Genomic DNA, 13,519 nt, shown 5'->3' with positions numbered 1-13,519 from the left:
TAAAAACTAAACTCCAAAAGCAAAATTTGGGAGCAAAAATTAAGTTCAATCCGGAATTTATCGATCGAGGTAAGTTCTTTTTAATTAAAGTAAATGAAAAAAAAAAAAAAAATTCATTTGGAGTCGCCCAGATCTGGGCGGCCGAACCCCGATTCAGTCGCCTAAAATTAGGCGGCTGAACCGGGGTTACAGCCGCCCAGATCTGGGCGACTCCAACTGATTTTTTTTTTTTTTTTTTTTTTTTCCGTATGTATTTTATTAATTTTAGTATTATTAATTTAATTATTATTATTATTGTATTGTTATTTTTGTTAATATTTAATATATGTTAATGTTATTATTATTAATTTTATTATTATTGTTAATTTTTATTTTATTTATTATTAAATATATGTTTATGTTTTGTTTTATAAATTATTAGTTAAAATTTGTATGTTGTAGTGTTTATTTAATTTATTTTTTTAGTAAGTGCATATATATGTTATGGATTTATAATTTACGAAAAAAAAAAAAAAAACAAAGATAATGAGTCGCCCAGATCTGGGCGGCTGGACCCCGGTTCAGCCGCCTAATTTAAGGCGGCTGAACCGGGGTCCAGCCGCCCAGATCTGGGCGACTCATTTTATTTTTTTTTTTGTTTTTTTTTTGTTTCATAATTTGGAGTAATAAATTTGAATATTGAAATTTAAAAAAAAAAAACTAATTATTATATATATATATATATATATGTATTTTTTTTTTTATTCCTTATATATAGGAAAAATATATGAAAAGTTTGAAAAAAAAAAAAAACCTGATTTTTATTAATAAATTTATATATTTTTTTTAATAAAATGTTAATATTGTAAATAATTTATTTATTTATTTATTTTAAGTATGTTTTTTTTTCCGTTTATTTAGGAATAATAATTTTAAATTTTGAATTATTGTTTAATAAAACCTGATTTATTTGATTTTTTTTAAAAAAAGTGATTAGTATTATATATAAAATTTTTTGTTTGTTATTACTGTTATTGTGATAGTTAATAATAATTTAATTTTTTGTTGGTATATAATTGTTTATGTTTGTATTATTAATTAATTATTTATAATATTGAATGAAACCGTAAAAAATTGTAGAAATGGCTGGTAATCAAGGAAAAGGAAAGGGTTTTTTTAGGCAATTGTTGAGAGGTAATAGTTCTAGGCCTACCTTACTTAGAGGGGACCCGCATGAGAGGGGGGTCACGGGTTCTGCTAGGAGGGCTAGGCAGGAAGAGGCGGCCAGACACAGTGAGGCCCAAAGGTCGAGTACGCTGAACCAAATGCGTACTCAATTTGATGACCAGGCTGCAGATAAACCAACTTATCCACCATGTTCTCAACATCGTTTCCAATATGCCAGGTGCATAACAAATGACGTACATCTACATTAAACAAAACAGTAAACGTAATTAAGAGATTATCAATACATTAAACAAAACTCACAAATCGTTTTTACCTGGGAATACGTCACGAATAGCTGCAGATAAACCTTCGTCACGATCGGTTACAATGACGCTAGGAGACTGAGTAGTGCCGAAAATATCTCTCAATCCCTGCAACACCCACGCGTACGACACAGCCGCCTCATCTCGCATCAAACAAAACGCAACCAAGAAGTTTTGATTTGTTGGCGTCATTCCGATCACTTCACATAGTGGCCACTTTGGTTTGTTCGTTTTGTACGTTGTATCTATCAGCACAACATACGGCCACGTACGTATCATTTGGATTGAAGTTGGATTTGCAATTAAAAGTCTGCTCAAGTGCCCGTCATTATCCAACTCTGTCCAGACCACATAATTATGTTCTGTGGCCATATGAAGACAGTGTTGAAGGGGAGTCCTGCCCTCCATTTCATCTCTCCTTATTGATTGCCTAATATTATATATTTGATTCATACTAGCATAAAAACCAGGAAAATTATCTCTAATAGAATTCATAATAAAGGCGGGTTGCATTCCGGTTGCACTAAGCTGTCGTATGTGCTCCCGAATATCTACATTAATCCTCGCCCTTACATGACCATCTCTGTACACCAAGAACGGGTGGTTATGTTTTCCCTTTTCACCAGGACACACCCTTACCGTCCAAGGTCTTTCTCCTGGTTTACGACTACTTCCTACAATCATAAATTTACACCCGCAACTCCTACTTTTGGAACCAGGTCGGGCAGCATTATCTACATTATCTACATCACCCCTAAGTTTACCATAGCGGTGACATCTTAAATAACAACTAACTCTAGAACGTCCTTCTTTCTTTTTATAAGAAGCACGTGTAAATTGAAAACCGATTGTTATTGCTATCGCATCGGCCCAACCATGTAACTCATCTATGGAGATAAATTCCCTATCCGTAACAAAGTGACCGGAGTAGTCTACGTTGTCTCCAAAATTTTCAAACTCCTACACATTTGAAATGATATAAATTAAGTACATTAATGACTACAATAATAACATTTAAAAACATTAATAATAATAGTAATAATAATGACAACAAATACAACTATAATAATAATAATTATAACAATAATAAATAAATAAATAATTAAATAAATTACGTTAATTAAATTAATAAAAAATTTAAAAAATTAAAATATCAACAATAAAATTTATAATAATGACAACAACAATAATAATACTAACAATAATTAAAATAATATTTTAAAAAACAATAAAACGTAAAAAAAAAAATAAAAAAAAAAAAAAATAGGACGCACAAATTTGGGCGACTGAGCCTTGGTCCAGCCGCACAAATCTGGGCGGCTGAACCAAGGTCCAGCCGCCCAGATTTTTGCGGCTGGACCAAGGCTCAGTCGCCCAGATCTGTGCGGCTGGACCATGGTTCAGCCGCCCAGATCTGTGCGGCTTGTTTATTTATTTATTTTTTTTCGAACGGCAATTTTACGTACCGCATCCGACTCATAGTCGCTTTCGTTAGCCATATTCAACCAACTACGCCTTACAACTTCTTTAAAACATTTTAGAGAGATAGTGACAGTTTTTAGAGAGATAGTATCGTGTTTGAATTCGTACTTCAAACGCATCTCAGAATTCCATATATAGACAAATGATCCGCATTAAATTCTTAATAGTGTTATTAAGCGTGATTTACTTTTAATTAATTAAATTTTAACTCCAATGGCATTTTTGTAATTATTTTAAATTCAGGGGCAATTAAGTAATTTTAGGGGGGGAGGGTGGCGAAAAAATGAAAAGGGGTGGCGAATTATAGCAACACCCTAAATTTATACATGAAAGTTCTTATGAAAAAAATAAAAATAAATATTAGATAAACTAAAAAACAGAAAATATTATAAGGTAAAAGAAAAAGTAAAAGATTGATGACCTTTTATAATTAAATAAAATAAGTTTAAAGATCAATTTTGAGGAGAGAAAAAAGTTAAAAAATAGGACAACATTTTTATAAGGTCATTTGGTTGAACGAGTAAGGACGCTCTTAATCTCACATAAGCAATATCGAGTGAACTCCATCCAAAAGCATGCAAGTAGGAGCGTACGTGTCAAATGAATGCAACAACGTAGTTGAAGATCATGAAATAGCATGCAATTAATTAAAGCTTGACACGTAAATTAGAACTTACAACTACACTCGTCGCTATGCATGCCATATTTTAATCCAAATGTTTAACATATTACGTTCTCGTAACACTATAAATCAGACCTTGATTTAACAAAGAAATCCATCTCATTTAATTAACAAAGAATAAAAATATGAAGTTGATCAGATCCAATTTGCCTTTATATTTTATTGTGCTGTCCCTGTTTGTAGCCTCAAGTTTAGCCATCCGTTTTCCAAACCAAGATTCTCCAATTCGTGAGCTAGAGCAATGCGTTCAACGCTGCCAAAGCCAGAGCGGTGAGCAGCAGTTGGAGTGTGTACTTGAATGCGCGGAGGATATTCCAGCCGAACAAAGAAGTAATGAAGCTAACCCACAAAGTCAGCTGCAGCAATGCATTCATGGTTGTCAAAGGGAACAAGGCGGAGAAAAACAGATTGAGTGCGTTCATCAATGTGTTGAGAAGGTTGGAAAACAAGGTAGCAATCAATATAGTGAGCTAGAGCAATGCGTCCAGCGACGTTGTGGATCTGGGCAAAGCAGATGGGAACGGGCGGAGTGTGTTCAAGACTGTATTGAAGAGCTGCAAGGAGGAGGGAAATGGGTTAGTGATGATTTGCTTGAGGTTATGATCAACCCGTACCGTCCTGAGCAAGAGCAGTACGAAGAGTGCCGCCGCGACTGTGAAAGACGTGGTACGTCGTCCTCTAAAATTAGAACTCCGAATAATTTACTATATGTTTTTGAAAATTTACGTAAAAAAATTTCTGTTTAATAAAAAAAATCAAATTTGTTTTGAACATTTTTTAATATTATTGTTACCGGGTTTACTATATACCTTTTTTGAATAAATTTTTTTATTAAAAAAATAAAACTTTGTCATAGCAAGTCATTGTCATCATCTTACTGCCCTAAGAAAATATTTTAAAATTATGTATTAAATTTATATGAGTTAATTTATAGGTGTGATTATAGAAAAATTAAATTTTCTTATTATTATGTTTAAGATTTTGTTTGAAACCCAAAAGTTAATTATTTCTTATTATATACCCTCATTTTATTCACATAAAAGAAGTATAATGTACAAAAAGTCAAAAATAATGCAACTATTAAATTAATAATAATAACCCATTAATTGAATGGAGGCAAACCTTAACCAATGATGCATACCGATAGTTTTGGTATGTGATTGCTTGTGTAATTTCTTGTGCTTAGGTTATGGAAAGAGTTATATAATGTGGGTCTCGCTATATTCAAATAAAAAAAATAGTGGTTCTAAGAAATAGTTGTATATTTTATGTGTGCCCTGATAGGTAGTCGTGGTCAGAGCCAGCAATGGCAATGCCAGAAGAGATGTCAGGAAGAATTCGAGAAGGAGAGTCATGGGAGAGTACACCATTTTGATAACCAAGCTCATTTTGAACCCTTCCAAATTTGCCAACAAAGATGCCAAGGAAAAACAACCCGTAGCCAGAAACTGCAGTGTGAAATACAGTGCATCGAAGAATTTCAGGGGGAAAGAGGTCTTGATATTTATGTTGAAGACTCTGAAAAAGCCGACATTTATGGTATATGCATGGATCAATGCCGAAGACTTCCTCTTTCTGAGAGCAATACATGTACCTGGGCATGTTCTCCATTACAGTTTCTGGTTGAGAACCCGACCCGTGACCCACAACAGCAAAGGTATCGTCAGTGTCAACAAAGATGTCAAAAGCAAGGAAGAGGTTTTGAATGTGAGATGAAGTGTCAGCAAGAGTTTCAAGGACAGAAAGGCCAAGGGTCTCGTTTTGGATTCCCGGAAGAGTCCGACAATCGGTACCAGGACCCACAAAAACGGTTCCAAGAGTGCCAACAAAGCTGCCAAATGCAGCCAAGGCAACAGAAAATGCAGTGCCAAAGGAAGTGTAGGCAACAATTCCAAACAGAAACTGGAATTTCTCCCCGACAAGACAGCTTCTTTCCTGGATTTCACTGGTGGTTGGTTCTAAGAGATGAGGAGTTTTCAGATTAACTAATGAATATAATTCCGAAGGCCTAGTTTCTGTTTATGAATAAATTGTAGTTTTGTATGATAAGTAATGCATGTAGCTTTCACTTTTGTGTTCATTTTTTTTTCTTCTGTAGTAGTGGGGGATTAGCGTATGTTTAGTGCTCATCTTTCCCTCTTTTGAGATCAATAAAATTTACTCGCCCATGTGCTTCGTTAATGTTTCTTTTGGTAGGACCATTCCATCTGATTAAATTTTTTATTAAATGTTTTCTTGTAATGGAGTAAATTTTATAGAGGGAAGGATATCAAGAAAAAATTGGTAACTTTATTAAAATTATGAGTAAAATAAAATTTTATAAGGAATTGAGACATAATGTGATTTTATTCATTAGGAAAACGAAGCATTTAATTAGAATGTGAAATAATACACTTTTATATGGACTAGCTTAGAACATTACTAATGGTGAAGAGCATCCTTTAATGGTGGCCTATAAAAAAAGTTATTCCACTATAAATAAGGTTATTTTATTATTTTATAATATTTTTCTCTGTTAAAAGTTCATGATCTCTTTTAAGTATCTTCTCCTTTTTACTTTTTTTTTATCCCAAGGAAAAATTACTTTCAATAATTTTAAGTATAGATTAATCAAATAAATCCGAGTATAATTATTGTTTTCAAGTGCCACATTTTCTTTACGTATTACCGGTAAACAATATACTCCTATATTATTTACTTTTTTTTACTTTATTTAATTACATTTACTCTCCAAACACCTAATTAACCATTTCATAGCCATAACTCCATTTACAGTTGTGACGTATGACTCAATTCAAGAATCATTATTAATGAAATCTGTAGAAATAAATATTTTCTAAATATATTTACGTATATTCTCTAGGATTATTAGATAATTTTATTCTTCTAATTATGTACAGTATTATAGGGATATTCTAGACCTGATCAAACACCGGGTCGGGCCGGCTTGGCAAAAATTGCCCATTGATGCGGGGCGGGCCGAAGTGCGGGCCTAAAAGTTCTTGCCCAAACCCATAATATGCGGGCTTGTGGGCTTTTTTGCGGGCTTGCGGACCTATGTTCTATATTATTTATACATAATTAAAAACACAAATTACAAATAATTGAAATACACAAATACAATTGTTACATATTATACATAATTTAAAACACAAATTACAAATAATTCAAATAAACAAATACAAAATAATCAAAATATGTAACTAATTAATGAATTGACAATCGTCAGCTTCACGATCTACCTCTTCTTCCTGCTCTTCAGCATTAAAAATGGTAGACCAACCTTGATGCAACATGGAAAAAAAATGTTAGCATATGAAATAATCAAAATATGTAACTAATTAATTATACATTAAAGCAAAATAATAACTTACTCAAACATAAACCCTTTGCACATAGCCAATCTTCATAACAAGCAAGAGATTCAATCGTCATTGATGTTAGAGAAGCCCTCAAAGGATTAATCAATTTCTTACCCATGCTAAAAGCCGACTCGGCGGGAACAAATGATATAGGAATAGCTAGGATGTCACGAGCTAATGCCGCAAGTTGTGGATGTCTAGGTGCTCCACTATTTTTCCACCAACATAACACATCAAGAGGACTCTTATGATCAACATTCTTTTCCTCCAAATAAAGATCAAGTTGTGATTTTTCCACCACACTTTGTTCTTTTGTAGTCATCTAACTGTTATAATTAGCCATCCTATCACTACCAATAGGAACATGCATATTTGTCTCCCCACCAACCTCGCCACTTTGACCAATATCCTCACCATCCACATCCCTATACTCCTTTAGCAAGTCACAAAAAATGGCTCTTACTTCCGCCACTTTCTCCTTAGCTATCATTTCTCCATAAAGAACGGTGTAACAATACTCAACAAATTTAAGCTTATAACGAGGGTCCACAACACAAGCACATGACAATAACATATTATTATCCGACCAGTACTTGTCAAATTTCTTTTGCATTTCTTTTACCATATTAATCATGAATGAATGAGGACCATTTTCAGTTTCAAGTAGCATGCATTGAATATCCCAAACCCCCTTGAAATAAACATTTGAAGTTGGTGTTGTAGAGGCAGAGAATTCATTAGTGATATTGTAAAAAACCTTTAAAAAGAGACGAATCACCAACACTTTGTGCCATTCATCATCATCAAGTAAATACATTTTTATTTCAATATCCTTTTCCACCACATGATCAATGGCTGCCCTATAATAAAGAGCACGATCAAGCATCAATTAAGTTGAGTTCCACCAAACACAACAAACACCACGGATTCTTTTCTTACCATCTAAATGATAAGTTTGTTGAGCAATCTGGTAGAACTTCTTTCTCTTACGTACCGAATGCCTAAAATGTTTGCCAATTGATCTAATGTTTTCCACGACATCATCAATAAGTCTATGACCGGCTTGTACAATCAAATTTATGATGTGACAACAACAACGAATTGGGAAAAAGTCACCACAGAACAAAAGTCCTTTACCATTCCTCACAAGTTGTCTCTTTATTTGACTCACCATTGTATTATTGTAGGTCGCATTATTTAATGTAAAAGAACCTACTTTACCATCTATTTTCCATTTAGAGAAACAAAGACAAACATCCTCCGCTATAGTAATACTATCAAATGGAGGTGTTAAAGCTCCAAATCTAATGATTCTTTTTTGCAACTTCCAATTCCTATCAATCCAATGAGCAATTATACAAATGTATTCATCTTGTGTATGATTATTTCTTCAATTATCAGAAATAAAACAAATCCTTCCTGATGCATTTTGCATGTCTAACTCCACAATTTTTCTTTCCTCATCATAGTGTTTCAATGCATCCCTTCTAATTGTGTGTCTACTCAAAACTTTATAGCTAGGACAAGCAACAGCAAGCATGTTTTTAAAGCCAAGCTCTTCCACAGTTGAAAATGAATGAGCACCAGCAACTACATACATACAAATAGTTTTCCTTAGTTCTTCATGATCTATTTTAGGATTTTTTAAGGACATGGATTGTCCTTGAGAAGTGGTTTCAGTCCCTATCACGAAGTTTTTTAACGACCTATGATTTTTAGCAACACATTTTTCAACATGTCTTTTGAAATGAGAGGTTCCATTTCGAGATTTTGCTGTAAAAACTTGCTTACAGTGATTACATTTTGCTTTTGTTTCGCTTTTATCATCTGATTCAATCCTCTTCATCTCATTCCAAACAGTTGATCGACGATTTCGTATGTCCCCTTCATCTACTTCGTCATCATGTACATCATCAAGAATTTCAAGATCTTCCACTGGACGCTTTTTGCTATTTGCAGATTTTTCCATTATTTTCAGATCAAGTACTACAATCAACTAATGAAGAACTAAACCTTAGAATAATAATTGGTATAAATTAACTAATAAAGTAACAAACTAATAACAAATAAGTTAATAAGATAATAAAAAATAGAATATATCAGAAATATATCAGGAATATATAACACCATTATTAATATTTATACCAAAATTGCAGATTACATAAGAACTACAGATCTACAATGAGAATCAGAAGACAAAAAAAATTCTAACAAATAGCATTCAAAATAGACAGAATGTAAGAAACTAAGAATCAAATCAATACCTTAATTAAGAGAATCTTAATCAACGATTTTACCCAGTAAATCAAACTGTCAAACAAAACTATCGCACATTAGAATAGATTTTACCCAGTAATCCAATTGTTCAAGCAAAAAAAAATTGAAGTATTTGAATAAATTTTCATATGTTACTTATACTGCCATTTTAATCGAAGTACACTAATTCTTCAAAAACCAGACAAATTCATGTATAAATTTAAAGTAATACAAAAGTAATCCAAAATTTAATGTAGACAAAGCAGGCAAATGGTACTTCTACTGCCATTTGAATAGATTCGTGGAGAAGGAAGTCTTTTGAATACTGAAATTTATAATTTTAAAAGAAAATACTAAATAGAATTAGTGAATTACCTTGATGAAGATTTATGATGGAGTTTGAGTCTTTGACAGTTGAGACTTGAGAGCAGTGAGATGAGAATGAGAGGCGTGAGCGTGAGTGAGTTTGAGAGTGAGAGTAGGGTTTAGTGATTTACTGATTTAGTGCTAGTGTGACTATGATTATGATACTACTTCTTGGGCCATAAGCCCATAATCTTTTATTTCTTCTACTTGGGCTAACATAGCTCCTTTTGGGCCGGGTCGGGCCAGCCCGCGGGCCAAACACTAATCCCAAACCCGTCCAAAAAAATTTTGGGCCACTTATTGTCTGCCCAAACTCGCCCATCGAACTATATTTTGGTATCCAAACCCTCACTTTTTCAGGCCGGGTCGGGTCGGGCCGCCCATGATCAGGTCTAGGATATTCTTGGTTCCTTACTTAGCTCCCTAAGTTGGTGTATATATTGGAGGGTTGTTTACCCATTGAATAATAAGACAGAATTAAATACAAACTTTTCGTTGTTATATTTCTCATGGTATCAGAGCCGAACGGTTCAGATTCGGGAAGACTCCGATAAACCGTTCATTATACTCATCATGTACCCTTTACCTGCAATGGCTGAACCAGTCAATGAAACAATACAAAACCAACTGTTTACCATGGAACAAACGGAACAAATGTTTCAAATGTTTCAAATGTTCCAGAAACTCAATAAATCAAACCCCACAGAAAACTTATCCACAATCCAACTCTTTGAAAAATTAAATTACAACAATTACACAAAATGGAGCAGATCAATGCAAATTTCTATTAACATTCGTGACAAATTGAACCATATAACCAATGAACCTTCCAAAATTACTGACCCAAACTACCCACAATGGGCCCGACATGATTCCATTGTTATCTCCTGGATTATCGAGAACATTGATGCAGAAATCGTCAATCAATTCATTGATTATAACACTGCTCGAGACTTATGGCAAGGGATTGAAAATCTCTTAAATAGTGAGCGCGATGAACTTCAAATCTATGATTTGAGTTCGACGGCCGCCACCTTAAGGCAAGGAAACAATACCATTGAAACATACTTTGGAAAACTCAGTATGTTATGGAAGGAAATTGATAGACGTATGCCCAACCTCATGACTTGCCCTCAAGATATCACAGCATTCAATAACTTTATATAGAGACAAAGGTTATATCAATTTCTTACCGGAATAAACGAGAACCTGAATAAAGAAAGAAGAGACTTACTCCACATAGATCCTCTCCCAACAGTGGATGTGGCCTATTCCACCATTAGACGGGAAATCTCACGCCGGAAAATCATGACCGGCGTCGCATCACCGGGAATAGATCCCTTAGAGATTGGTTTGGGTCTAGTAATGAAAAAAAAAACTTCCCCCGCAACCGTGAAAGCAACGACCGGCAAAAACTCCGATGTAGTCACTATGGAGGGTCACGACGTACTAAGGAAGGTTGTTTCAAGCTAGTGGGATACTTCGATTGGTGGGATGACCTACAAAAGAGGAAGGCCGCCACCAAGGCACCGGCGCACCGAACCGGCGGTAAGGCCAACGTTGCAACTGCAGATCACCCCGGTGCGATCACATCATCATATTCAGGTATGGATTTGGAAGAAAGGGAGGCAGCCATGACTGAATAAGGAGCAAGCAAAAGGAAAGAGGAGAGAGAAACGAGAGAAACGGCCGTGAATCAGACAGAAAGGAGAAGGGAAAGGGTCACTTATAACCCTACTCAACCTACCTTAAATACTAATATGCCCCCCCCCAAACCTCACTCAAATATTACCTGGCCCAATGCAAAATCCAACCCCAAAATTTAGTCTCATAAGTCATACATCCCATTCCAAATGGATTTTTGACTGTGGTGCTACGGATACTATGACCTTTGACCCACATGATTTATCTTCCGTTCATTCCACTCCTCGTACCCATGTTCAAATTGCAAATGGTGCAACCATTCAAGTTCATCAAGCTGGGGCGGCTGATATTTCTTCGTCTCTTAGTGTTAAAATTGTTTATTCATTCCCAGTCTTTCTCATAAATTATTATCTGTCAGCCAGCTAACCAAAGAGCTTCGTTGTACCGTTTTGTTTACTTTTGATTGTTGTCTTGTGCAGGATACTCGGACGGGGACGATTCTTGGGCATGGTACTGAGCAAGGCGGACTATACTATGTGGACGAGACCGTCAAAAAGGGTCATTCACTACTTGTTCACGGGACTCCCATACAACAACTATGGACATGGGATCGACGTTTATGTAACAGACCGTTTTTCTTAATCTTAAATATTTTGACAAATTCAATAATCGTTTCGTTTTATTATTTTTTTTCTTTTTAATGCCATTTCGAAATTTTATTCCAATCGTTTTTAAGTTCTCGTTTTTCTTTTATATATAATTTATTTCTCTTAAAATAAATTACCTAAATATTAAATTTAGCTAAATTATCTACAATAAGTTAATCTTTTTATTTCCCATATTAATTTATTAAAACAAAGATATATAAATACATATAATAATAAGTATAAAAAAAAAAAAAGAAAAAAGTAAAAATCTAAAAAGTGGGCGGCAAGACTAGGCTAGGTGACAAAACTTTAATTTAGTTCTTATCCTTAATTTTCTTGGCCATGAAGGCAAAATTAAAATAATAGATAAATTTGCAAATCTTAGCCTATTTATAAGGGAAGTACCGTGGGTAAAGAAGAGGAAAAGGGAAGGAAAAAAAAATATCAGAAAATTTATTATCAAATAAGCTAATTCCTAGAAAAAAATTTAAAAAACCCTAGAAAAGTTCCTAAAAATTCTCAAAAATTTTCTAATAATAGTATTTAGTGTTAATTATAGAAATTAAAGGGGAGGAAGCTAATTTTGTGGCTAAATATTCTACAACAAAGGAATTTAATTAATAGTGAAATTATTGAAGGTATAAATTCTTACATTTATTTATTTACATAAAATTATGCTCATAAATTTTATATGTGTTTAATATATATAAATTAATATTTCTAGAAATTTCGGTGAATTAGTTCATTGTATATTATTTTATATGAATTATTCATTGAAATTGTCAAAAACCGCATAAACCGAAATAATTATAATTAGAATAGTAAACATTAATATTTTGAGACGAAAATTTTACTGTACACATATATGTATGAGATATAATTTTTGTATTAATTTCATGAATTATAGTCAAGTATAAATATTATTATTAATTTTTGCGAAAAAATGCACAAAATAAGGAAATTCATAAATAGTAAATATTAATATTTTTAAACGAAAATTTTTCTGTACATATATATATATGAAATATAATTTGTGTATTAATTTCGTGAATTATAGTGAAGTATAAATATTATTATTAATTTTTGCTTAAAAAACGCATAAAGTAAGAAAATTCATAAATTGGGTTAAAAATAATTAATTCTGGAAACAAAAAATTATTTTAGTGTTACTGTGTTTTATTTTCATTTAAATTATTTTTGTGAAATTTTTTTTGATATTTAAATTTTAAAGAAATAAATTAATAATCTAAGTTGTTATTGTAGGCAAAAAGAAAGAAAAATGAAAATAACAATTAAAATTAATTTATTTTGGTGAATAAGAATATACGCCAAATAATTTAATAAATTATTTATTTCAAAATATTTCGTGTCGATTTCGATTTTAAGGGAATTAGTTATTCATGTACTAAATCTAAAAATAAGTTATTAAGAAATTAATTACTAAAAAATTAATAAAGCTTAATTGAAATTTATCTATAATTAAATGCTAAAGACCCATTTTAGTTTTGATTTAGTTTAATAATAAATGAATATTTATATGCAAGTTGTTATAAATTTATTTCTATTGTATGTTATTGTAATGTTGCATTTATATGAAAACAATAACATGAT

The 13,519-nt window shown here is 32.8% G+C and overlaps 2 protein-coding genes across 2 annotated transcripts; one reads left to right on the top strand and one right to left on the bottom strand.

Annotated features, from left to right (window-relative positions):
- Positions 1 to 3,729: 3,729 nt before the first annotated feature.
- On the top strand, positions 3,730 to 5,814 carry LOC130825476 (vicilin-like antimicrobial peptides 2-2). The gene is made up of 2 exons (XM_057690723.1): positions 3,730 to 4,299; positions 4,918 to 5,814. The coding sequence occupies exons 1-2, from the start codon at positions 3,759 to 3,761 to the stop codon at positions 5,616 to 5,618; spliced, it is 1,242 nt and encodes a 413-aa protein (XP_057546706.1). The 5' UTR covers positions 3,730 to 3,758; the 3' UTR covers positions 5,619 to 5,814.
- A 900-nt stretch (positions 5,815 to 6,714) lies between these two features.
- LOC130825475 (zinc finger BED domain-containing protein RICESLEEPER 3-like) lies at positions 6,715 to 9,734 on the bottom strand. Its single transcript, XM_057690722.1, has 4 exons — positions 9,627 to 9,734; positions 9,260 to 9,305; positions 7,008 to 8,991; positions 6,715 to 6,916 (listed from the first exon to the last, which is right to left on the bottom strand). Exon 3 carries the CDS (start codon positions 8,962 to 8,964, stop codon positions 8,386 to 8,388), a length of 579 nt encoding a protein of 192 aa, XP_057546705.1. The 5' UTR covers positions 8,965 to 8,991; positions 9,260 to 9,305; positions 9,627 to 9,734; the 3' UTR covers positions 6,715 to 6,916; positions 7,008 to 8,385.
- Positions 9,735 to 13,519: the final 3,785 nt, after the last annotated feature.

Source organism: Amaranthus tricolor, chromosome 10, assembly GCF_026212465.1.
Source record: "Amaranthus tricolor cultivar Red isolate AtriRed21 chromosome 10, ASM2621246v1, whole genome shotgun sequence".
In the NCBI taxonomy this organism is placed as follows: Eukaryota; Viridiplantae; Streptophyta; class Magnoliopsida; order Caryophyllales; family Amaranthaceae; genus Amaranthus; species Amaranthus tricolor.
Note: the sequence above shows the minus strand (reverse complement) of the source record. Positions and strands in the feature narration are given on the sequence as shown.

Excerpts from the sequence above, each read along its gene's own strand:
- LOC130825476 (XM_057690723.1), top strand. The coding sequence starts at position 3,759 with ATGAAGTTGATCAGATCCAATTTGCCTTTATATTTTATTGTGCTGTCC. Across the intron at positions 4,300-4,917 it reads CCGCGACTGTGAAAGACGTG|GTAGTCGTGGTCAGAGCCAG; the intron begins GTACGTCGTCCT and ends GTGCCCTGATAG.
- LOC130825475 (XM_057690722.1), bottom strand. The coding sequence starts at position 8,964 with ATGGAAAAATCTGCAAATAGCAAAAAGCGTCCAGTGGAAGATCTTGAA.